Below are 22,441 nucleotides of genomic sequence, written 5' to 3'. Positions count from 1 at the left end.
ACTTAATCTCTCTCTGACTTAATTTCAATAATAATAATAAAAACTAATATCATAAAATTGACAATATTCGATAAAACAAAGATTCTTTGGTACATTAACTAAAGGAAAAGCTACCAGTTGAAATCAATTCACTAACTTAGGAAAATTGACCGAGATAGTTTAGATGATAAATATTTGGAATATCTTAATTACTAATAGCTACGCAGATTTCATATTGAACAACATTTTAGAATTCATTAGAATAAACTTTCTTAATTGCACAGAATTTGTTTTGTTCAACTTTGGCTTCACTTTTTTGACTTGAACACTTGGCAAGCGTGTGGATGGCAAGTGATTGGATTTGTTTAAGGATTATAATTAGGTATAGATTTAGGATTAGAAGGAGGACAATGTCTTCATTTTACGTAAAATCTAACAACGAGAATTCAAGTTTCGGAGATTCCTCACGTTTCCAAATAGTGTACTTAAGGGCAATATGTATGAGTATTCTAGGTCACTGGTTGCAAATGTCTGTGGGTGAGATTCCGGAAAATGCCGAAATGAGAGAACTTAACTCAGCACTGTGATGGAATGCGTATGCCTTGGGTTATGGAGTTTTCCAACACGATGTGGCAATCATCAAGCGGTTCCAGAATTTGTATGAGAAATGTCAATAGATTGCGACGACGCAGAAAGCTTTCCTCCTCGTACATCTCCTGAGTAACCTTTGTCAGAGCCATGGGTTTGACGAGTCGAGTCAGCAGATGCTCCCTGTAAATTACAAAATTAAAATATAAGCTAACTCATCTTAATTATAGATAATCACCTCAAGCTGAGGCATATTAACAGCTGAAATTTGCCATCCTTTCCCAGTGTGCTGGCCGTGACATTAATCTCATCCATGAGCTGCACATACAGACGCCAAATGCTGGTAACCTCACGACGTTGCAGGCTGTTGCAGCTGCCGTTGCTGAACGAGGAATCCATGCTCGAGGCGGAATCCTCCAGCTCCTGCTGCAGATTCTGCTCAAACAGCTCCTTGATTTTCGCTGCAAGAGAATCACACACGCAATTAGTTTAAGAGAAGGAATATCTACGCAATTCAAACTTACTAAAGAAGTCCCAGATGTATAAATTCCGTCCAAAGAAACGCGACGAACGAAAGCCGCAGAGGAAGACCTGCTCCAGGCATTTGACTAGTCCATCATCACCGCACAGCAGATTCGTTAACGTGCCCACATCTCGATCTCTGCTTGGTTTATAGTGCCATTTGACAATCACATTGACGCAGTTGCCCAACTGATGTTGTATCTCTGAAGGCGACACAGACTCCTGACGTTGCACGCTTGGACTGCGTGTACGCGGTGGTGTGCGTGTTGGAGGCACCAGCTCAGCATTCTTGACACTCGTGGAGACACGTTGTCCCACCAGCAAACGTTCCGTTGAATCATCATCGACACCCTTGCCCAGCCAGCGTCCACAGGGGAATCTAAAATATTATGCCATGACATTAAAGTGCACATACATTTTGTGTTTAATAAAGCAAAGGTCTGGGAGCTCTTTAGCATTATTTGTTTAATTTATTAACATAATTAAGTCGGTTTGACAGCAGAAATTGGTGCTAAAGTCTGACCTGGGATCAACCCTTGTTAAGTGGTTAGAGATGCATTATTTAACTTACTTATAGGTGTGTCCAGTGACCTCATTACGCATTACAACCTGCTCCACCAACCACTTGTGGCTTTGTCCCGAATTATCATGTCCTATGCGCATGGTTGTCAACAGACCCAGATTTTTATACTAAAAAATATTTTTAAAAACGCGAAAATATAAAATATAATTAGTTATATTTAAAAACTTGGTAACTTGGTAAAATAAAATAAATTTTTAAAATGTAAAAATACTTTTAAAAAAAATTACAACATTTCCTTACTATATATAAGTTTTTGTATTAAATATTTTTCTATGTTACACATTTTTTTTTTTTAAGCTCTTAAACTTACATGAAAGATAAACTCCAGCAATCCTTTGGGCACGGGCACACGTTGCGTTTCATTCATGGTGCCGGAGATCATGATCCACACATTGCTGGAGGTGTGATAGGAGCCATATTTGCGTGAGGGAAAGATGACAACGCGATAGGGCAGCTCTAAGGGATTAATTGTTAATGAAAAGGAAATTAACACAACTAGTTTAACCTACTTGTAGTGGGATAAATGTTGGTAAAGCTAAAGTAATCAACCGTATTCAATGTCAAGAGATGATAGAGAAACTGTTCCTTCTCCTCCTCGCAGCGCAGAAAAGCTGAACGTTTGTATAGAGAACGCAATAAACTCTCATCGGAGAGCAGCGTACGAAAGTGACGCGAGAGCAGCTTCTTCTCTAGAGATAAACGCACCCAGGCGCGTGTATAACCAATGTGTGTCTTGATGTCCGCCATGGCCAGCACGTTTCTAAGTTAGGAAATCAAATAATTTAGCATAAAATTATTCTTTAAGAGCTGTTTAACCCACTTGACATCAAACTCCAATGATTCGGGCAATGGACAAAGCTGCTCCAGACCCACAAACTTGTTGCGATCACGTGAACGACTGCGATTTGGACTTGGTGGACTCTCAAAGTCCGTTTGGAATGTGGACAGATCTGTAAAAGGGAGAAAAGTTAGTTTTTCACAATCTAAGAACATATTAATTGTATCCATATCTAACAACTGATGTAAAATCCTATTCACTAAAAGTTCTACTCACAATCCATGCGTTTGCGCATGGCATTCCAAGCCAACGCTGGCGAGGCGCTGGCAATGTTCATTTTGTTGCTGCTGGGACTGCTGGACACGGGCGTCATCTGTTCGACGTTGTTGCAACTGTTGCCGGCGCCACGTGCCTCTTGCAACTCGATGTAGGCTTGTAGATGTGCCCAAAGTGCTGATTTGCCTTGTTTATTTTGCAGGCCATGTGACCAGATCTTCTCCAGCAGATCACACATGCTGGCTATCAACGTATTCTCCTCAATGCCATCGCCCTTGAGACCCAAGGCCACCGCCTCGTTGCCCATCTTTTCAAGCAGCATGCGCTTCGTCTTCGATTTAATGTCCTACAAAATCAAAAAGTTTTCAAATGTGAAAAAGTTAGCTCAGTTTTCTTCTTTAAAGAGGTCGCAAATAACCGTTTAAACATATTTTCATGTTAAATCAGCTCGGTGTTCTACTTAAAACACAACATAAACAAAAACTCAAAAGTGTCTGAACTGTACAAATTTAAAATATCACTTTTGTGCTCACAATTAGTTGACACAGAATCGAAGCATATTTTAAAGTAATTTACTGCAGACCGAAATACTCAATTAACTTTATCAAATAAATATTTTTCGCTGGAAGATTCAATTAAGTAAAATAATTTTATCAAAATAAATTATAATCTGTATTCCTAACCCAGCTCACAAAATACTTAAAAGCTTATATTTTTAGACAGGTGACGATTTTTGTAATAACCAATAAAGAATTAATATACACTCTTTCAACCGAACTATTTATGCAAAATAAAAAAAAACCCTTTGAAAGTTTTATTTCGCCGAATGCTCGTCAAAAAACATGAAAGGAAAAAAAAATTTGGCTTTTGCAATCACAAAATAAAACAGAATACAAATTTGTACCTTTAACAGACGTTCCACAAATGTCCAGTTGGCCTGTGCTATTAAAGCAGGACTTACATCCGCCGTCGTCAAATTGGCCGAAAGTCGATTGATGGCCACATTGGAGTTGGAGTTGGAATTGCTGCCTCCACTGTTGCAGCTGTTTGGTGGCTTCTGATCCAGTGAGATTTCCCGGGCGCGCCACTTGTTGCCATTTTTAACGCGCCTCAAACTGTTCCCTCTTTTTTTTAAAAGGTTTTTTTTATATATTTGTTATGAAGGTTAGCGGCATGAATTTGAAGTTTTAGTGAAATTTTGAGTAGAATAATAAGAGATAACGATAGATTTTGGATTAGTTAAGGGAACTGAAAGACGAACCAAAATGCAAAGGGTGGAATTTAAGGGGGAAATGTGCATGCAGTGCAAAATAGAACAAAGAAATATATTTCAAAGAAAAAGAAACATAAATTTGACAACAGGTTAACGTTTTTATTTTTATTGAATATTCTAAAATAGTTTTTTTTTTTTTGAGAAATGCAATTTAAATGTTAAGCAATAAATTAATGTACAAAAGAAACTAAACGATGTACGTGTAAATACTAGTGGAAGACGCGTACTAATTAACTAACTATTAACTAAAACATATGCTAAAACAATTGTTTAAATATCAAAGACTTTAGAGCTGGGAATTTATGCGAAAAATGATGGGGATAACAATATATTTTTGTTTTTGAATTTGTGGTGGGGCGGAACGTGCGGTGATTGCGGGGAATTGGGGTTGGGTAAGCAAATGGAAACACTACCTCGAGGCGCACTCCTGATTCAGCACGCCTTTCTCGAGCAGCGGAAAACTGCGAAAATAGGCGGCACGATTTGATAGAATCTCACTAGGCGGCGTCACTTCAATGTCAATGCAATTGAGACGCTTCTCAAAGCCCTGCTGCGAATCCTGGCTAAGCACACAAGGCTCATAGCTCGTGGCACAGATCATGTTCTCGCCATGACGACGTCTATAATATAAGAAACATTTATTAGTTTACAAGAGAATTTAACAATATAGAAATCTTGCTCACCTCAAAAGCTTAATGCGCTGATCGAACAGCTGCAGCTGCTCATCAGGTTGCGTTTCCCACATGGCCAGAATTTTGTTGTCGATGAGCGTGGCAAACATTTGAGATTCAAGAAAACGCGATAAAAAAGCACGATGATGTTCCGGCTGATCAGATAGAAATGAAGATTTATCGAAATTCTGCAACGTTTCGCGATTTGAAAGCCATTCATCCTTGGCCTGATTGGGATAGATGACAAAGTATTCGTAGGCATGAAACATGTGTGCGAAACGATTTAGAAAAATCTCCCGCAATGAGTTATTGATGCGCAGATCCTGATAGTATTGCTCCACGGTGGTTAGATTGGTTTTCTCAGTTTTCTCACGTCGCGATAGGGAGCCCATGCGTGAGGGCGGCAGTGTGGCATCCACAGCATCCACGTCATGGTAGATGCCCACGGGAGAGGAGGACAACGATAGCGTGGGACTGCCAACTGGTGAACCAGCTGACTGGGCTCCCCGCATGCCGCCCTTGCGACGCAGAAAGTCCGCAATACGCGGCACATGGTCAATCTTCGAGGGATGTGCCACCAGTGGCTGATAATCCACACCAGGCAGCTGACCAGGCGAACCACTCGCACCACCCAGCGTATAGACAGTCTCCTGCAGCTGCTGAAAACGTTCCTTGCTGCGTCGCGCCGCCTGGAGACCGTTGGGCAGTGTGCAGCTGGAGATCATTGCATCATTGCCGCCACGCATGGTATAGCCATTCTTTAGACTGGGCTCCTGGGCACGATCACGCTCTATTTCAAACTTGTCCAGCACAGAGATAATCTCGGCCATAAAGTCCATCTTGTGGGGAAAGACGGGCAGCTCCTCCGGCAACTGTATGTGCTTCTTATCAATGTCTACAAAGCACAGCGCCGCCTCGCTGCCAATTTTATGCGCAGCCTCGCATTCAGCATGCAGTCCCATCACAAACGGCACAGGTGCATCCAAAAAATGATGCAGTGCAGCGGGTAAAATGGGCGCATACACATGTGGCCAAAGAAATGGAAACAGCAACGATGTTATGCACTCGCCCACAATCATGAGTCTTTGGTAATCTGCAAAAAGCATTAGCATATTTTGAATATATTCAAATATTCAGACAAGTTCTTAACTCACCCGTTGACCGCAGCAGCACCTGACTCTCGAGAAGCACACATGTCAAGAGTTGTATAACACATTCCACGCCCAAATAGCTAAATAGCAAACGCAGTGGAAAGTCCAACAAGGGCAGCTCTGTGGCCAACGCTGGACGTTGCAAGATCAATGCAATTGCCGACAAATGCGGCTCCATCGGTGGCAAATAGACGCGTATGGATTTGCCTGGCTGAGGTAACATCACTTCATACAATATATTGTACACATAGGATTCGAGACTAATACCAGCGCCCGGTTGTCGTGGAAGACAACTAAAAGAAACAAAAATAAATGGATTAGAAGATTTGTCTTTTAAATTAAAGATCATTTACTATGTATACATTATTGTTTAAATTTCTATTTCAACTTTTAAAAAATTATTAATTATAAATTTAAAAATTATTTGATCACTGTTGTACAATTATTAAGTAATATGAAGCAATGTTCACTATAGTTATAAATAGTTTTATTGAGAAATTTATTATTACTATTGAGATAATTTCCATTTTAATTTAATTTATTTAATTTGAACATTCCTAATGAATTTATATTTAATATTTAAATGTGTTAATAATGGTGGTTAAGCATTATATTTCTTAAATTTACTTTGTTAAATATTTTTTATTTCATATATTATTATTATATTCTCATGTAGCTCCCAATTCTTGAATTATATTTGACCACATAAATTAAAGCTATAAATGGAATATTGAAGTTTGCAATATTATTATCTAATGCAAATGAATTCATTCATAAAAATTTCTTAAAAAATTGGTTTATTAAACCCAACACAATCGTAAGATACTTTAACTTATCATACCAACTTTATTGAAACTTAAACCAATTCCTATCTTCAGGTAAAATTGTTTAAAAATATATATAAACAAATCAAAGTCAGATAAGATAGTTATTGTTATCAGTATGTCTAGAATTTGCTTCATAAACAAAAATGTAAGATTACCTTATAGAAATTTAACTAAAAATAATAACGGTTGCTTATAAATGTTAAAACCAATAATATAAGCCAACAATAATATATATATCTGGAATATTTACAGAACAACTAAAGTCTTTAAATTGAATTTAATTAATTGAATTTAAAGTAATCTAAACAAAATCATTGGCAGTTTTTCAGCTTATTTATAGAGCATCCTTTCACTTACCGGTACAAATTCTTGAGAAACAACTGCGCGGCAAAAGCGTAAGGAGCTTGGCAAATCAATGAGATGCTTTTGGCCACAAACAGCTTGTCCTTGCTGATGTCGTAATAGCTTTGTGCGGATTGCGGCGCCTGACCGGCGACTTTAAAGTGTCGCGGCAGCGAGCGACTGACTGGACCATCCTGTTTAATCCTGCTCAGCGAATGCGTCTGTTGGCCATTTGATAGCTCCGTAATAAACATGGACTGCAGCGTGTGAATGGCGCCACAAATGTTACGATTTCGTATCTCCTCGTAGAAGACCAAGCTGAAGCCATAACAACGTTTGCCATCCTCTCGCGTCGTTGCAAACGAATGAAACTTGGGCTCAATGTTGTGCTTCTGTGTGCGAAAGCGCAGACCTTGAGGCAGCGACAGCTGAAGAAGGCAAGAATTAAAAGATAATGAGATTATTACGGCAACAAAGAAAACTATTTACAAGTAAATTTGTAGATGAGGCTGGCTAATTACAGATTGGCATTTAAATACCTATCTTTACAATAATCTTAAGCCTATACAAAAATTTGTAACAAATAATAGAAACGATTCATAGTTTTTAACGTGACATGTCTTATTTACGAATATTGCTTGCTCTTTTCTATAGTATCTATACAATTCTTTGCATTCTCTGTTTACTGTTTACTAATAAATTTGTAGATTGAGGAGGATTGCTAATTAAAGATTGCAAATGTATCCAAGTGATGGGCATTTAAATCACAATCTTTACAATAATCTTTAGCCTATAATATAGTTATTACAGATAATGCAATCGTTTCATAGTTTAATGTACGAGTATTTCTGTCTCTTTTCTATAGTATCTATACAATTCTTTGTATTCGCTGGGTTTTTTCTTGAACACATGTCAAGATTTCTATATGATAAACAGCGAATGGTTCGTTGCTTCGTCTGTCAATGTGGCATCAATTAAATGATGCTCAGTGAAGCATGAATTTCATATGCTGAGAGGGCACTTAAGCTGGACCCGCAATAGGGCGAGACGTGGCAAGGGAAAATTGATCGCGTCATGCTAGCAATTGAACTTAATTGAGGCAGCAACCAGACGTAGACGGAGACAGATACACAGAGTTATGGATTGTGGCACCTACCATGCAAATGCCATGAGCATCGAATGGATTCCATGATACATTCTCTGGATAATGGGCCAGAGGCTTGCTCTTGTAGGCGCGATCCAGCGGCGAGCAATGCAGATTGTCACCTTAAACGTTAAATATACATTTGATAGTAAATTTAATCATTATCATGCGGATTTGATGATGTGTCTCACCCGCAAAGCGATCGGGCTCCAGTCCCGTATCCAGATCTAAGCCACATATCACAAAATAATCGGCAAATCGTGAGAATTGCGGATCCGCATCGCGTTTCAATTGATTCAGCTCCGACTGTTCACCCGGAGACGTTGGTGATTGCACCATGGACATGGACATTGATGCTGCCGTGGCTGCCGTCGTTGTTGTTGTTGTCGTGTTGTTGCTCCCATTGCTGTTGCTATTGTTAAGCATTAATTTAGACAAGCGGCTTGCAACATTTTCACGCGTCGTCATTATATGTTTGTCTGTCTTTTGTTCGTTGCTCCAAATTGTTCATCAAACAAACGCCTCCATGTGTGCGTGCATGTGTATGTACATATGTGTATGTATGCCTGTATGCGTGTGTGTATTTATTACTATTACCGTTGTGCGCGCTCTCGTTGTTGTTTCTTTTTTTTTTGTATTTTTGCCACTTTCCAATTTACACGACGTTGGCTTTGGCAGCGACGTCAACGTCCCTGGCCCTGTATCAATTTTTGTGTTTGTCTGCAATTATATTATTATTTGTAGTACGAGTATGTATGTATGTATATGCAAAATTTTCTATGCCAATGGCACAGTTGTCGTTTGTCTGCTTTTCACCCCACACACTCTTCTCTAAGACGCGTTGTTGTTGTTCCTGGCTGGTGCTACCTTGAGCTCAGCTGCTGCTGTTCGTTCGATTTTAATAAACTCATAAAACACTTAAAATTTCTATTAAGAGTGACTAAATTCTTGAGCGTTTATCTTCAACAAATAAATTTTTTACATGCTTCAAAACTATTAAGCACAAACAACTTTGTTTTCTTTACCGTTCGTTTGTTCGTTGTTCGCAATTTGCAACAAACACAGCCACCAGGCTGCCACCCGGCCCAAAAGATTGGTCCCAGAAAAAATTTCCGATCTGGCAAGCCGTACCATTTCAGTCAAGTTTTCGAAAATAGTAGAATTTCGAAAGCTACCTTTAATTGTAAACCTTCTTAAATTTTAAAGCTAGACTTCTTTTTAATTTTTTCAGAACTTTGTCGATTTTTCTGATATTTTTTTAAAAACTAATTTTGTAACTTCTCTCTTCGAGGTGTGACAAACTTTAAACCTTTATAGAATCATTCACCTTTATTTTGTCTAATTTCGAATTTTATTGGATTTGTCATAATTGCTTTTATTGCTTTTTTAAACAATATTTAGCTAAATTTTTAAATCTCGCGCTCGTTTTCAAGAGCTGCCAGGCTGTTTGCACTTAAAAATTGGCAGCACTGAAGGAAATGGTCTCATAACAGTGCTGTCATCATTAAGATGATAAAAAAAAGCTATTTCTCTTTGAAAATAGCCAGAATTAGCTCTTAAATAGCTAAGCTGGCTAGAGTGATTCCCGATAAAAATGCATAATGAATTTAAAATTGTGATTTTTTTTATTTTGAATCAAGAATTTTTAAGCATTTGCAAAATATTTGTTGAGTTTTGTCAAATTTCGAATTCTTGTTTTTTTTTTTTCAAATTCAATGAAAATAATTGATGTTCCGCCCTGACATTGGTGAGGTGACTCCAAAATTTATAAAAGTGATGCCATTTATTTAATCTAATTTCGGATTAAAAATAACAATTCTAATGTAATTAAATTTTTTTTAAATTGCGCGCCATGAAACTAGTTTCGGATGCACTTATCGATATTTGAAATATCAACAATCAGTTGATGTGGACACACTATCAGAAATCAGTTGATGTGTACACACTGACTTCGTGAAACGTGAAAAAGTTCTAAACTGTATTTATGTGTGGCGACATTGTCGCATATTTATTAATAAGCTGGAGAACGGCGAACGAAAACACGCGTTTACAGCTAATTTAAGCTTAACCGATCAAGAATTTGTTTATAATGTTGGAATCGATATTGAATTGTTTTTAAAAAAGCGTCTGAGCAGTGGGTAAGAGCTCTTAGAACGTTTTTTTATTTGCCACAATAGTATGTGTGGGTGTGTATTATGTATACATATGATTGTGTGTGTGTGTGTGTGTCTCGTGTCTGTGGTGTGAAAAAGCTTCCAACGATATAACGACAGCAGCTGGTGTCAACAACAACAACAACATTACAACTCCTTGTGTGACATTCGACTCCCGTGTGATCCCTTTCCGTACCTCCTACCCCAATTGTGTTTATAACAACGCGGAAATATGCAACAACATTAAATGTATGCCTCGTTGCAATTTTACCGGTTTGCAAATGCCACAAAAATCGAGTTTTCCGAGTTTTCTTTCTCAGCTGCCCCACAACTTTAGCAATAACAACAACAACATCAAACAACAAGAGCGTTGCATGCAACTTTATTTTCCGCATTGCGTCTTTGGCGTTTGGAGCTGGTAACACGGTTTTTGTGTGCTCACTCAATGTTTACTGTTTTACTGTTTACTATGCAATACGTGTTTAATAAACAATTAATCGTCATGCAATAAACAACAACGTCGCGCACCATCAGCAGTTTATTTAATTTTAACAATAATCGTCGCGTAGCAAATTAATATTTGTTTTGGTGTATTTTTATTAGATGAATGTTAATTATTACAGTGCGTTTCTGCCGCATTGCATAACACAAGCTACAATATATATTTACAAGTCGAGCTTTGCGTGCTTCTTATTGCTCGTCTTCTTTAAGTTGAAACAACCTGTTAGAGACAGAGAAAGAGAGAAAAAGAGAAGGAGAGAGACTCACTCATACACATATGTACATATATCGCTCAACTCGTTTCTTTGGTCTCTTTTTTGTGATCTCTTCAGTGTGCTGCTCTTTCCACCTGTGAACAATTATCGCCGTTATCTCATCCATCAAACATGTGAGAACTATCGCCAGCAATACGATCTTTTGACGTTTTCCGTCGGTCAAGGCCCTCATCGACGCACAGTTGTCTGTTTTCGCAATCAGCTTATCGATCCCCACGGATTTGAGGCGTGAGTAGCTTTTAATCTTACTCACACATACATAACTAACATTCTAACTGTAATTGACAGCCGCAAACAGCAACAACAACAACAGCAGCAACAGCCAGTGAAAAGTTGGCGTAGTAACGGTAGAAGCAGCAGCGCCAGCAGAAAACGCGTAACGGAGCTGTGTAAAATGGGCGTCAAGAAGCATATCAGCGAAACACCTTGTAAGTAATCTGACACGTGAGGCAATAATACAAGGTAGCGACATCACAGAGAGCGCTGTCAATTTTTGATAAGAAGAATTACTACGCTTGCATTACGTTTTAATGAGTAACATTAACTATTCAAAAATATTTATTCTCCATAAATTAAATTTTCGACAGACTAAGTAAGAAAATCAAATTCATATGCAAATATTTTAATTTTGAACGTATGAATGCCACGTCTCCATATGTGCATTACATGTATGTATATTACCTGACAAAATAATAATACTCTGTGTGAGGGTATAAAAATCACAAACAAAAAACAGGTTTAACTCAAAATCTGAGCTAAACTGGTTTCGTAAATTTTAATAACATTTGATCAGAATATATGTAATTCAAACCATTTACATTTTGTATTTACAAAGTGTGTACACACTCAAAACAACATAAATAATTTGCAATTACCTATGTACATATGTATGTATGCAATAAAGACTGGCACATTTGGCAAGCTTGAAATGTTTTCAAATAGACAAAGCACCAAAACAAAGAAAACTGAAAACAAAAACCAATTAATTATGTGTGCAAATCGACTAAAAATAAAGCCAAACACGCCGGCGAATGTATTTATTATACACCCGCCCTCTCTTCGTTCGTTCGTTCGCTCGCTCGTACGTTTCGTTTTGTATCGTTTCATTTCGTTTGTTCGGGTCACGCAGCTTATTCAAGGTCGCCCTCTTTCGCGAGCTGCCTTTTGTTGCATCATACGCTCTCTGAGGCGCACACACATATATATACGTACGTCTCTCTCACGCGTATACGCTCGCTCACTTGTTGCGCCCTGTCTCAGCCAGCCAAGTTGTTGGTGTTGACATTCACGAAGCAGCACGCAAAGTGTACGAACATAAAATTGGGTCAACATTAGTGAATTTTGTTTTTTTCTTGAAGTATGCACACACTTTTTGCCAAATGCGTTGCTTCATTTGATTTGATTGTGTGAATTTGCTAATAAATCGCTCACTCTCTATCTTCCTCTCTATTTTTCAATGTAGTGAGCAAATCGAATTCTGTGGATCTCTACAGACCACCCGCACTTAGAAATAACAGCACCGAGGAAGCAGCAACAGCTGCAAAGAATGAAACTCAAGAAGAGTGTGTGGCAATAAACAGTACAGAAGCAGACGCCGCAGTAACAACAACAACAGCAGCTGCAGAAACAGCAACATCGACAACTACCTCAAACGCATGCAAAAGGTCGCCAACCAGGTAATATATTGAAAATATTAAATAAACGCAGAGAAATTTCAAACTCAAACGTGTAAAATAAATGTGCAACAATTTTAATATTTTTTACGATTGCAATTTAACAATAATAGTTTAGGTTTGTTATTATCGCTTTTGTTTTGCAATTCTCTTTCGGGTGGATGCACTGTGTGTCTCTGTGTGTGTGTGTACGTGTGTGTTTACGAAATTCTGTATGTGTTAATCGCTTACCTTTCGTTTTTGCCGTTTCTGTTTTGATCATCTGTTTCGCAGAGAGCAACAGGCCAGCGCCGCAGCAGCAGCAGCAACGCGACGTGAACGACGTCCCGACCGCGCTGTTTATGTGCCAAGGGCACGACGCAGTCAAACAACGCCGCCGACAACAACAACATCAACAACGATGCCGATGCCGACGTCGCAGTCGACGCAAACGCCAGCAGCAACCATGGCGTCGCAGCTACAGCTCGAGCCACTGGAACTGCCAGTTGTTGAAACAAATCCCATGAAGTCGGACGAAGTTAAACCCAAGAAAACAAGATCGCGTAGGGAGCGTGGCAAGAAAACAACAATTGGTAAACCCATTGAGGCAGCTACTCTGCTTGTGATTGCACCCAGCGATAATCAATCGAACCAAGTAACGACGTCGCCACCGCCACCGCCAGACAACCACTGTGATAAGGAGGTGCGTAATCTACACATTTATTTAATGTAGTAACCTGACTACAGTTGACATATATCAATGTAGTTAAATAACAACAGTGAAACCTGGCTATAGTGAAATAGAGCAGATTGCTTACTAAAAGTCACGGTTGATATTTTTGTTATAGTTTTTTTTATTTATTTTTTTTCCAAAGCTTAAGAGTTTCCAATCTTTAAAGTCTTTTTATTATTCTAAATTTCGAACAAAAATTTAAATTATTAATTTGCTTTATTCGTAATTTCAAACTTTAAACTTAAAAATATGGTTAATTAATTTAAGTCTATCAGGGTATCAAACTGAATCGAATATTGGTTTCAGTTAGAGTTTTGGTTAAATTTGTATTTCGGTTGTTGGCTATATCCCCTACTAAAAACATTTGTGTATCGGCTTCGTAAAGGTTACCGGCTTCTTTCGAGTTGGTTTCGGTATACTTCGGTTATAAATATTATAAAAAGTTAATATATTTCAAACAATCCTTTAAATTCAAAAAATATATGTTTTATAATATTAGTATTTAATTTTTAAATCAATATACATTTTTTTTTTTTTCGAAAAATTACGTTTACAATTTAAAAACAGGATTATATCTTTATATGAATAGGTTACTAATTGGTTTTGGTATAATAAAAAAAGTGTTGATTTGGTTAGGGGTTTAGCTAATCGGCTAAGTCCGGTTTAGGGTTACGGTTTCGATGACGGTTTTAATCCTGGAAATATATGATTAATTAATGGAATGACAATGAATAATCATTTAAATAATCATTACAGATGATGGGCGGCGCCCAACGAACCAAGTCAGGCCATGGCAGCAAAGCCCACTGTAAACAGCAACAACCGCTACGCATCGAAGATGCAAACAATGTGACAACGACTGAGGATGCCAACAAATGTGATAATGAAGTGCGCGAACTGCAGCGAGCCTCCAAGGTAAATTTTAGGCTAAATCAAAGCATAGATAATATAGAAAGAATAAGCATGTTTGGTATTTGTATTTAGGAAATCAATCGCAGCAATCGTCGCATCATGAAACAAACCTTTGTGTCAGATGTGCTGGAGATTCCCGATAAGATTGAGGCCAAGGTTAATGCGGCAACAGGTGTTACAACATCAGGTGTGATAACAGCTGCCGACAGCACCACCGAGGATGATGAGGAGGAAACTGAAGATGACTGGGAAAATATGTTTGATGAGAATGGCGACTGTTTGGATCCAAAGATACTGGAGGAGCTTACCGAATCGGTGGGAAAGTGCAAAATCGAGTTGCCAAAAATGGATTATAGCGTGAGCGAATCTTGTAATAAAAACAAATATATATATATTTATTATAAAATGTTATTTATTCTATTCAGGTCTACCATATTAAACAATCATTACTCAATGAGGAGGAGTTTCCCCATGTCCTGGAAATCTCAAATTTTCCGGTTGAGTTCAAAACGCCAGACTTGCTTATGCTTTTCTCCAGATACAAAGGTACCGGCTTCGACATCAAGTGGGTGGATGATACACATGCTCTTGCTGTCTTTAGCAGCTCTGACATTGGTGAGATTGTCTTGTTGTTACTTTTACCATATAATTTAATAAAAACTTAACTTGACAGCTGCTGAGGTTTTGACCATGGGCCATCCATTTGTCAAGTTAAAGCCGCTGGCTGCTGCCACACTTGAATCCCGTCTCAAGGCCAAGAAAGCAGGTGCCACATCGCTGCAGCCTTATCGTCAGCGGCCGGAGACTTGCACGGCGCTGGCGCGTCGTCTGGTTTCCGGCGCTTTGGGTGTCAAGCTGCCCACAGCACCGGAGGAGCGGGAAAACGAGAGACGTGTGCTACGTGAAGCCAAAGGTATGTTTTTAAAATTGATTAATTAATTAATTGTTCTCAACATAACTAATCTTATCATATTTTTCATCCATAGAACGCAAACTTTTAGCTGCCAAACAGCGCGACGAGGTCTGGGAGAGCTAGACCCACGTGTTATGCAATATGCAACTTGCAACATGCATTTTCGGTGGCATGCTCACATTCATGCCCCTATTTAACACTCACAATACTTTCTCAATCAAAGCTAGTACTAGTATAGTAACTAATTGATAAATTTGCATACTAAAAACAATGTATTTGAATTGTTCTCGCTTTCCGTGCAATTTGCATACAAATTTTTGCTCAATTTGTTGTAGTTTTAAAATGGCTGCGTATGCGTTAAGATGAGATGATGTCAACATAATATATATACATATATTTATTTGTCGTAGCACTTAAGCAAAACATGCATAAATCAATACCTACATGTTGTTTTAACTCCAAGCGTAAAATTTTATTTATAAGCGCAAGCAATTTATATACATATATTTTAATAAAGTTTATAGCGCGTAAGTACAAAGCAGACTCATTGTTTTTATGAAGGTTGTATCATTAATATTCACTCACTCAAACATAAGACTTACATTGAATTGAAATTCAAAAACATTACTGCCGTTGCGTGAGAGTTTCAAAACGACAACTACAATCTACGTAAAGTTGGCCGCTCAATGAGTTATCGATATTTGTACATAGCGATGTTTTTAATTTACAATAGGGGTATTCCTGAAATATATTCAAATACGGTTTGGATTTCGTTTTAGCCAAATTTGAGTCAGTTTCAGGAACGACCCTTTTTGTACAATGATTTGATTTTGATTTCGAGAATTAACAAAAAGGCGCAAAAGCACAAATTGACAAATTAAAGTGTGAAAACTGTTTTTCTTAGACTTTTCATAATAGAATAATTAGAATAATACTATTAAAAATGGGCAAAACTGGTATATTGTGTTTGGCATAGTGTATGTAACAGGCGCAAGGTGGCGTGGCAGACCCTATAAAGTACATATATTCTAGATCAGCATTAACATTCGATTGAAAAACTTATTTGTGTTTTGAGATATCCTAACCAATCTGACACAGTGTGCTTTTGGGTTTGTCTTGTATAGCCTGACCAAATTCGGTTCAAATCGGTCCACTATATCATAAAGCTGCCATGGAAACGATCGGTCGAAAATTACCTATTATTACAGAGTGCCTGGGTACAGGATATCCTAATGTCGAGCGTGCTCGACCAGAGCCCTTTTGTTTTTTATTCAATTCAGTACTATATTTTCAAAATGTCAGCAAACCACAGCAGATAAAACCCTGGAATCAAACCGATAAAAAATAAGACTATTTAAACATGAAAAAGAATAAAAGGATTTAAAGTCTGGGATTTACAAAAATTATAAAATGATCCAACATTTGTTGCATGGCTTGGGAAAACCCAGAAAAGCTCAATCAGATCGAAAGATGAAGTTAATTAAATTTGAAATTGTTAGTGGACTTCTCAAATTGTAATGAAAAGTCCGTTTTTGTGTGTTTGCTTGTTTGCATCAAAGCGCTTAAAAACCTTAGATGTAATGATGGGGATTAATTCCATTCGGGTTTATTCCATATTTTGGATTATTTTTATTTGCAGCATCAACTACTAGAACAGCGACGCCAAGACCTAGAAAACTTAAAAGGAAACTAGACCTTTAACAAAAAAAATTATTAAGGAAACAACACAAAGATGAACTAAATCAACAACATCAACAACATGCAATTGAGCTGCTTGCCCTGCAGCAGGAACAACCACAACGACAAGCAAGGGCGTGTAGGCAGGGGGCTGCAACTTAACAACATTTTTAATTATTGAAGAATTTGCATGTGTGTTCTAGAAATCTCTAGGGATTTTGAAGAGAAATGTTTTTGAAAGCAACCGAATGAAATGTTGGTGTTCCTAAAATGTCCGAGATTTAATATTTTCGGACATATTTTTTGCGTTCTTATTCAATTTAAAGATATTTTAGTTCAGTTTAATAAATATTTAATTTGGTCAAATCTCTCAAATTTTCTTTTGTTAATTGAAAGCAATGGTTTCTTTTTTCAGGAACACCAACAATTGCATTTCGGTTGCTTTGTCGCTCTTATAAATCACTGCGGACGGCAGTTCGCGTTAGTGACGAAAGCAGCACGAAGGGTGCGAAAGGCGACTAACTATATATACAGCTAAGTTGGAAAATTTGCTACGACTGTCCGATCAGATCGAGTTATATACCGATCGACAGGTTTAGTTCTAACTTACAAAATGGCGTACTAAAACTTTTTCTAACCAACCTGGGTCATGAGATACGGGGGTGTAAGTGGGAGGGGAAAAATTTTGATAATTGCAGCTTATGGGGCCGTTGGGGCTTTTGGTAAAATTTTTATTTTTTAAAATTCTACTTAAAATACGCGTCGATTGATACCTCAATCACCCAAATCCGATAACTGGTTCAAAGATAATTAAATTTGAACATTTTAGTGGACTTCTCAAAATGAAGTGAAAAGTCAGTTTGTTTGTCTGTTTGTCTGTTTGCATCAAAGCGCTAAAGAAGCTTAAATGTAATGATGGGGATTGATTCCTTTTCAAAAATCTAGAAATGTTTGTTCTACGACTTTTTCAATTTCCCGCTAGTTTAGCGGGAAAACGCTAAATCCCGCCAAAATTGAAACCTCAACAGTTTCCAAACCATAGAAGCTACAGATATGTTCTATATATCATTAGAAAGGTGTGTTTGAGGGCTTTTAGGCGTACCTTTAGGCTTCGTAAAGGTTACCGGCTTCTTTCGAGTTGGTTTCGGTATACTTCGGTTATAAATATTATAAAAAGTTAATATATTTCAAACAATCCTTTAAATTCAAAAAATATATGTTTTATAATATTAGTATTTAATTTTTAAATCAATATACATTTTTTTTTTTTTCGAAAAATTACGTTTACAATTTAAAAACAGGATTATATCTTTATATGAATAGGTTACTAATTGGTTTTGGTATAATAAAAAAAGTGTTGATTTGGTTAGGGGTTTAGCTAATCGGCTAAGTCCGGTTTAGGGTTACGGTTTCGATGACGGTTTTAATCCTGGAAATATATGATTAATTAATGGAATGACAATGAATAATCATTTAAATAATCATTACAGATGATGGGCGGCGCCCAACGAACCAAGTCAGGCCATGGCAGCAAAGCCCACTGTAAACAGCAACAACCGCTACGCATCGAAGATGCAAACAATGTGACAACGACTGAGGATGCCAACAAATGTGATAATGAAGTGCGCGAACTGCAGCGAGCCTCCAAGGTAAATTTTAGGCTAAATCAAAGCATAGATAATATAGAAAGAATAAGCATGTTTGGTATTTGTATTTAGGAAATCAATCGCAGCAATCGTCGCATCATGAAACAAACCTTTGTGTCAGATGTGCTGGAGATTCCCGATAAGATTGAGGCCAAGGTTAATGCGGCAACAGGTGTTACAACATCAGGTGTGATAACAGCTGCCGACAGCACCACCGAGGATGATGAGGAGGAAACTGAAGATGACTGGGAAAATATGTTTGATGAGAATGGCGACTGTTTGGATCCAAAGATACTGGAGGAGCTTACCGAATCGGTGGGAAAGTGCAAAATCGAGTTGCCAAAAATGGATTATAGCGTGAGCGAATCTTGTAATAAAAACAAATATATATATATTTATTATAAAATGTTATTTATTCTATTCAGGTCTACCATATTAAACAATCATTACTCAATGAGGAGGAGTTTCCCCATGTCCTGGAAATCTCAAATTTTCCGGTTGAGTTCAAAACGCCAGACTTGCTTATGCTTTTCTCCAGATACAAAGGTACCGGCTTCGACATCAAGTGGGTGGATGATACACATGCTCTTGCTGTCTTTAGCAGCTCTGACATTGGTGAGATTGTCTTGTTGTTACTTTTACCATATAATTTAATAAAAACTTAACTTGACAGCTGCTGAGGTTTTGACCATGGGCCATCCATTTGTCAAGTTAAAGCCGCTGGCTGCTGCCACACTTGAATCCCGTCTCAAGGCCAAGAAAGCAGGTGCCACATCGCTGCAGCCTTATCGTCAGCGGCCGGAGACTTGCACGGCGCTGGCGCGTCGTCTGGTTTCCGGCGCTTTGGGTGTCAAGCTGCCCACAGCACCGGAGGAGCGGGAAAACGAGAGACGTGTGCTACGTGAAGCCAAAGGTATGTTTTTAAAATTGATTAATTAATTAATTGTTCTCAACATAACTAATCTTATCATATTTTTCATCCATAGAACGCAAACTTTTAGCTGCCAAACAGCGCGACGAGGTCTGGGAGAGCTAGACCCACGTGTTATGCAATATGCAACTTGCAACATGCATTTTCGGTGGCATGCTCACATTCATGCCCCTATTTAACACTCACAATACTTTCTCAATCAAAGCTAGTACTAGTATAGTAACTAATTGATAAATTTGCATACTAAAAACAATGTATTTGAATTGTTCTCGCTTTCCGTGCAATTTGCATACAAATTTTTGCTCAATTTGTTGTAGTTTTAAAATGGCTGCGTATGCGTTAAGATGAGATGATGTCAACATAATATATATACATATATTTATTTGTCGTAGCACTTAAGCAAAACATGCATAAATCAATACCTACATGTTGTTTTAACTCCAAGCGTAAAATTTTATTTATAAGCGCAAGCAATTTATATACATATATTTTAATAAAGTTTATAGCGTAAGTACAAAGCAGACTCATTGTTTTTATGAAGGTTGTATCATTAATATTCACTCACTCAAACATAAGACTTACATTGAATTGAAATTCAAAAACATTACTGCCGTTGCGTGAGAGTTTCAAAACGACAACTACAATCTACGTAAAGTTGGCCGCTCAATGAGTTATCGATATTTGTACATAGCGATGTTTTTAATTTACAATAGGGGTATTCCTGAAATATATTCAAATACGGTTTGGATTTCGTTTTAGCCAAATTTGAGTCAGTTTCAGGAACGACCCTTTTTGTACAATGATTTGATTTTGATTTCGAGAATTAACAAAAAGGCGCAAAAGCACAAATTGACAAATTAAAGTGTGAAAACTGTTTTTCTTAGACTTTTCATAATAGAATAATTAGAATAATACTATTAAAAATGGGCAAAACTGGTATATTGTGTTTGGCATAGTGTATGTAACAGGCGCAAGGTGGCGTGGCAGACCCTATAAAGTACATATATTCTAGATCAGCATTAACATTCGATTGAAAAACTTATTTGTGTTTTGAGATATCCTAACCAATCTGACACAGTGTGCTTTTGGGTTTGTCTTGTATAGCCTGACCAAATTCGGTTCAAATCGGTCCACTATATCATAAAGCTGCCATGGAAACGATCGGTCGAAAATTACCTATTATTACAGAGTGCCTGGGTACAGGATATCCTAATGTCGAGCGTGCTCGACCAGAGCCCTTTTGTTTTTTATTCAATTCAGTACTATATTTTCAAAATGTCAGCAAACCACAGCAGATAAAACCCTGGAATCAAACCGATAAAAAATAAGACTATTTAAACATGAAAAAGAATAAAAGGATTTAAAGTCTGGGGATTTACAAAAAATTATAAAATGATCCAACATTTGTTGCATGGCTTGGGGAAAACCCAGAAAAGCTCAATCAGATCGAAAGATGAAGTTAATTAAATTTGAAATTGTTAGTGGACTTCTCAAATTGTAATGAAAAGTCCGTTTTTGTGTGTTTGCTTGTTTGCATCAAAGCGCTTAAAAACCTTAGATGTAATGATGGGGATTAATTCCATTCGGGTTTATTCCATATTTTGGATTATTTTTATTTGCAGCATCAACTACTAGAACAGCGACGCCAAGACCTAGAAAAACTTAAAAGGAAACTAGACCTTTAACAAAAAAAATTATTAAGGAAACAACACAAAGATGAACTAAATCAACAACATCAACAACATGCAATTGAGCTGCTTGCCCTGCAGCAGGAACAACCACAACGACAAGCAAGGGCGTGTAGGCAGGGGGCTGCAACTTAACAACATTTTTAATTATTGAAGAATTTGCATGTGTGTTCTAGAAATCTCTAGGGATTTTGAAGAGAAATGTTTTTGAAAGCAACCGAATGAAATGTTGGTGTTCCTAAAATGTCCGAGATTTAATATTTTCGGACATATTTTTTGCGTTCTTATTCAATTTAAAGATATTTTAGTTCAGTTTAATAAATATTTAATTTGGTCAAATCTCTCAAATTTTCTTTTGTTAATTGAAAGCAATGGTTTCTTTTTTTCAGGAACACCAACAATTGCATTTCGGTTGCTTTGTCGCTCTTATAAATCACTGCGGACGGCAGTTCGCGTTAGTGACGAAAGCAGCACGAAGGGTGCGAAAGGCGACTAACTATATATACAGCTAAGTTGGAAAATTTGCTACGACTGTCCGATCAGATCGAGTTATATACCGATCGACAGGTTTAGTTCTAACTTACAAAATGGCGTACTAAAACTTTTCTAACCAACCTGGGTCATGAGATACGGGGTGTAAGTGGGAGGGAAAATTTTGATAATTGCAGCTTATGGGGCCGTTAGGGGCTTTTGGTAAAATTTTTATTTTTTTAAAATTCTACTTAAAAATACGCGTCGATTGATACCTCAATCACCCAAATCCGATAACTGGTTCAAAAGATAATTAAATTTGAACATTTTAGTGGACTTCTCAAAATGAAGTGAAAAGTCAGTTTGTTTGTCTGTTTGTCTGTTTGCATCAAAGCGCTAAAGAAGCTTAAATGTAATGATGGGGATTGATTCCTTTTCAAAAATCTAGAAATGTTTGTTCTACGACTTTTTCAATTTCCCGCTAGTTTAGCGGGAAAACGCTAAATCCCGCCAAAATTGAAACCTCAACAGTTTCCAAACCATAGAAGCTACAGATATGTTCTATATATCATTAGAAAGGTGTGTTTGAGGGCTTTTAGGCGTACCTTTAAACTTTTTTTCTAAAGTACTCAGGTAACATTTTACAGGTGAAATCAAGTTTTTTAGCTTACATTTTGGCGATTTCTGACAAAACGGCTGTAACGATTTTGTTAAATTTTAATATGTTGTAATACGTACAATTTCGTTTTTTGGTA

The 22,441-nt window shown here is 37.5% G+C and overlaps 3 protein-coding genes across 5 annotated transcripts; 2 read left to right on the top strand and 1 right to left on the bottom strand.

Moving 5' to 3' along the window:
• Positions 1–291: 291 nt before the first annotated feature.
• On the bottom strand, positions 292–9,230 carry LOC117787742 (DENN domain-containing protein 5B). Of its 3 annotated transcripts, none has more exons than XM_034626344.1 (16): positions 9,160–9,230; positions 8,326–8,854; positions 8,147–8,256; positions 7,006–7,418; positions 5,825–6,114; positions 4,683–5,763; positions 4,413–4,619; positions 3,631–3,850; positions 2,727–3,072; positions 2,493–2,622; positions 2,182–2,432; positions 1,983–2,128; positions 1,661–1,779; positions 1,092–1,468; positions 806–1,028; positions 292–750 (listed from the first exon to the last, which is right to left on the bottom strand). In XM_034626344.1, the coding sequence occupies exons 2-16, from the start codon at positions 8,600–8,602 to the stop codon at positions 555–557; spliced, it is 4,386 nt and encodes a 1,461-aa protein (XP_034482235.1). In that variant the 5' UTR covers positions 8,603–8,854; positions 9,160–9,230; the 3' UTR covers positions 292–554. The 3 variants fall into 3 exon arrangements, with proteins under 3 accessions (XP_034482235.1, XP_034482236.1, XP_034482237.1); XM_034626345.1 differs by lacking the exon at positions 9,160–9,230 and adding an exon at positions 9,002–9,041; XM_034626346.1 differs by lacking the exons at positions 292–750; positions 806–1,028; positions 1,092–1,468; ... (4 more) ...; positions 2,727–3,072; positions 3,631–3,850 and adding an exon at positions 3,862–3,974.
• Positions 9,231–10,073: 843 nt separating this feature from the next.
• Positions 10,074–15,814, top strand: LOC117788187 (R3H and coiled-coil domain-containing protein 1-like). Its single transcript, XM_034626863.1, has 10 exons — positions 10,074–10,272; positions 11,121–11,291; positions 11,352–11,491; positions 12,526–12,739; positions 13,010–13,418; positions 14,205–14,363; positions 14,433–14,717; positions 14,786–14,975; positions 15,034–15,273; positions 15,347–15,814. Exons 3-10 carry the CDS (start codon positions 11,458–11,460, stop codon positions 15,394–15,396), a joined length of 1,581 nt encoding a protein of 526 aa, XP_034482754.1. The 5' UTR covers positions 10,074–10,272; positions 11,121–11,291; positions 11,352–11,457; the 3' UTR covers positions 15,397–15,814.
• Positions 15,815–18,413: 2,599 nt separating this feature from the next.
• Positions 18,414–19,979, top strand: LOC117787064 (coiled-coil domain-containing protein R3HCC1L). The gene is made up of 5 exons (XM_034625511.1): positions 18,414–18,599; positions 18,669–18,953; positions 19,022–19,211; positions 19,270–19,509; positions 19,583–19,979. Exons 1-5 carry the CDS (start codon positions 18,441–18,443, stop codon positions 19,630–19,632), a joined length of 924 nt encoding a protein of 307 aa, XP_034481402.1. The 5' UTR covers positions 18,414–18,440; the 3' UTR covers positions 19,633–19,979.
• The last annotated feature ends 2,462 nt before the right edge of the window (positions 19,980–22,441 follow it).

Source organism: Drosophila innubila (genome assembly GCF_004354385.1).
Source record: "Drosophila innubila isolate TH190305 chromosome 3L unlocalized genomic scaffold, UK_Dinn_1.0 0_D_3L, whole genome shotgun sequence".
NCBI classification, from domain to species: Eukaryota; Metazoa; Arthropoda; class Insecta; order Diptera; family Drosophilidae; genus Drosophila; species Drosophila innubila.
Note: the sequence above shows the minus strand (reverse complement) of the source record. Positions and strands in the feature narration are given on the sequence as shown.

Excerpts from the sequence above, each read along its gene's own strand:
- LOC117787742 (XM_034626344.1), bottom strand. The coding sequence starts at position 8,602 with ATGACGACGCGTGAAAATGTTGCAAGCCGCTTGTCTAAATTAATGCTT. Across the intron at positions 7,419-8,146 it reads ATGCTCATGGCATTTGCATG|CTGTCGCTGCCTCAAGGTCT; the intron begins GTAGGTGCCACA and ends TGCCTTCTTCAG. Across the intron at positions 1,029-1,091 it reads ATACATCTGGGACTTCTTTA|CGAAAATCAAGGAGCTGTTT; the intron begins GTAAGTTTGAAT and ends ATTCTCTTGCAG.
- LOC117788187 (XM_034626863.1), top strand. The coding sequence starts at position 11,458 with ATGGGCGTCAAGAAGCATATCAGCGAAACACCTT. Across the intron at positions 12,740-13,009 it reads TGCAAAAGGTCGCCAACCAG|AGAGCAACAGGCCAGCGCCG; the intron begins GTAATATATTGA and ends TCTGTTTCGCAG. Across the intron at positions 15,274-15,346 it reads TGTGCTACGTGAAGCCAAAG|AACGCAAACTTTTAGCTGCC; the intron begins GTATGTTTTTAA and ends TTTCATCCATAG.
- LOC117787064 (XM_034625511.1), top strand. The coding sequence starts at position 18,441 with ATGATGGGCGGCGCCCAACGAACCAAGTCAGGCCATGGCAGCAAAGCC. Across the intron at positions 18,600-18,668 it reads AACTGCAGCGAGCCTCCAAG|GAAATCAATCGCAGCAATCG; the intron begins GTAAATTTTAGG and ends ATTTGTATTTAG. Across the intron at positions 19,212-19,269 it reads CTTTAGCAGCTCTGACATTG|CTGCTGAGGTTTTGACCATG; the intron begins GTGAGATTGTCT and ends TTAACTTGACAG.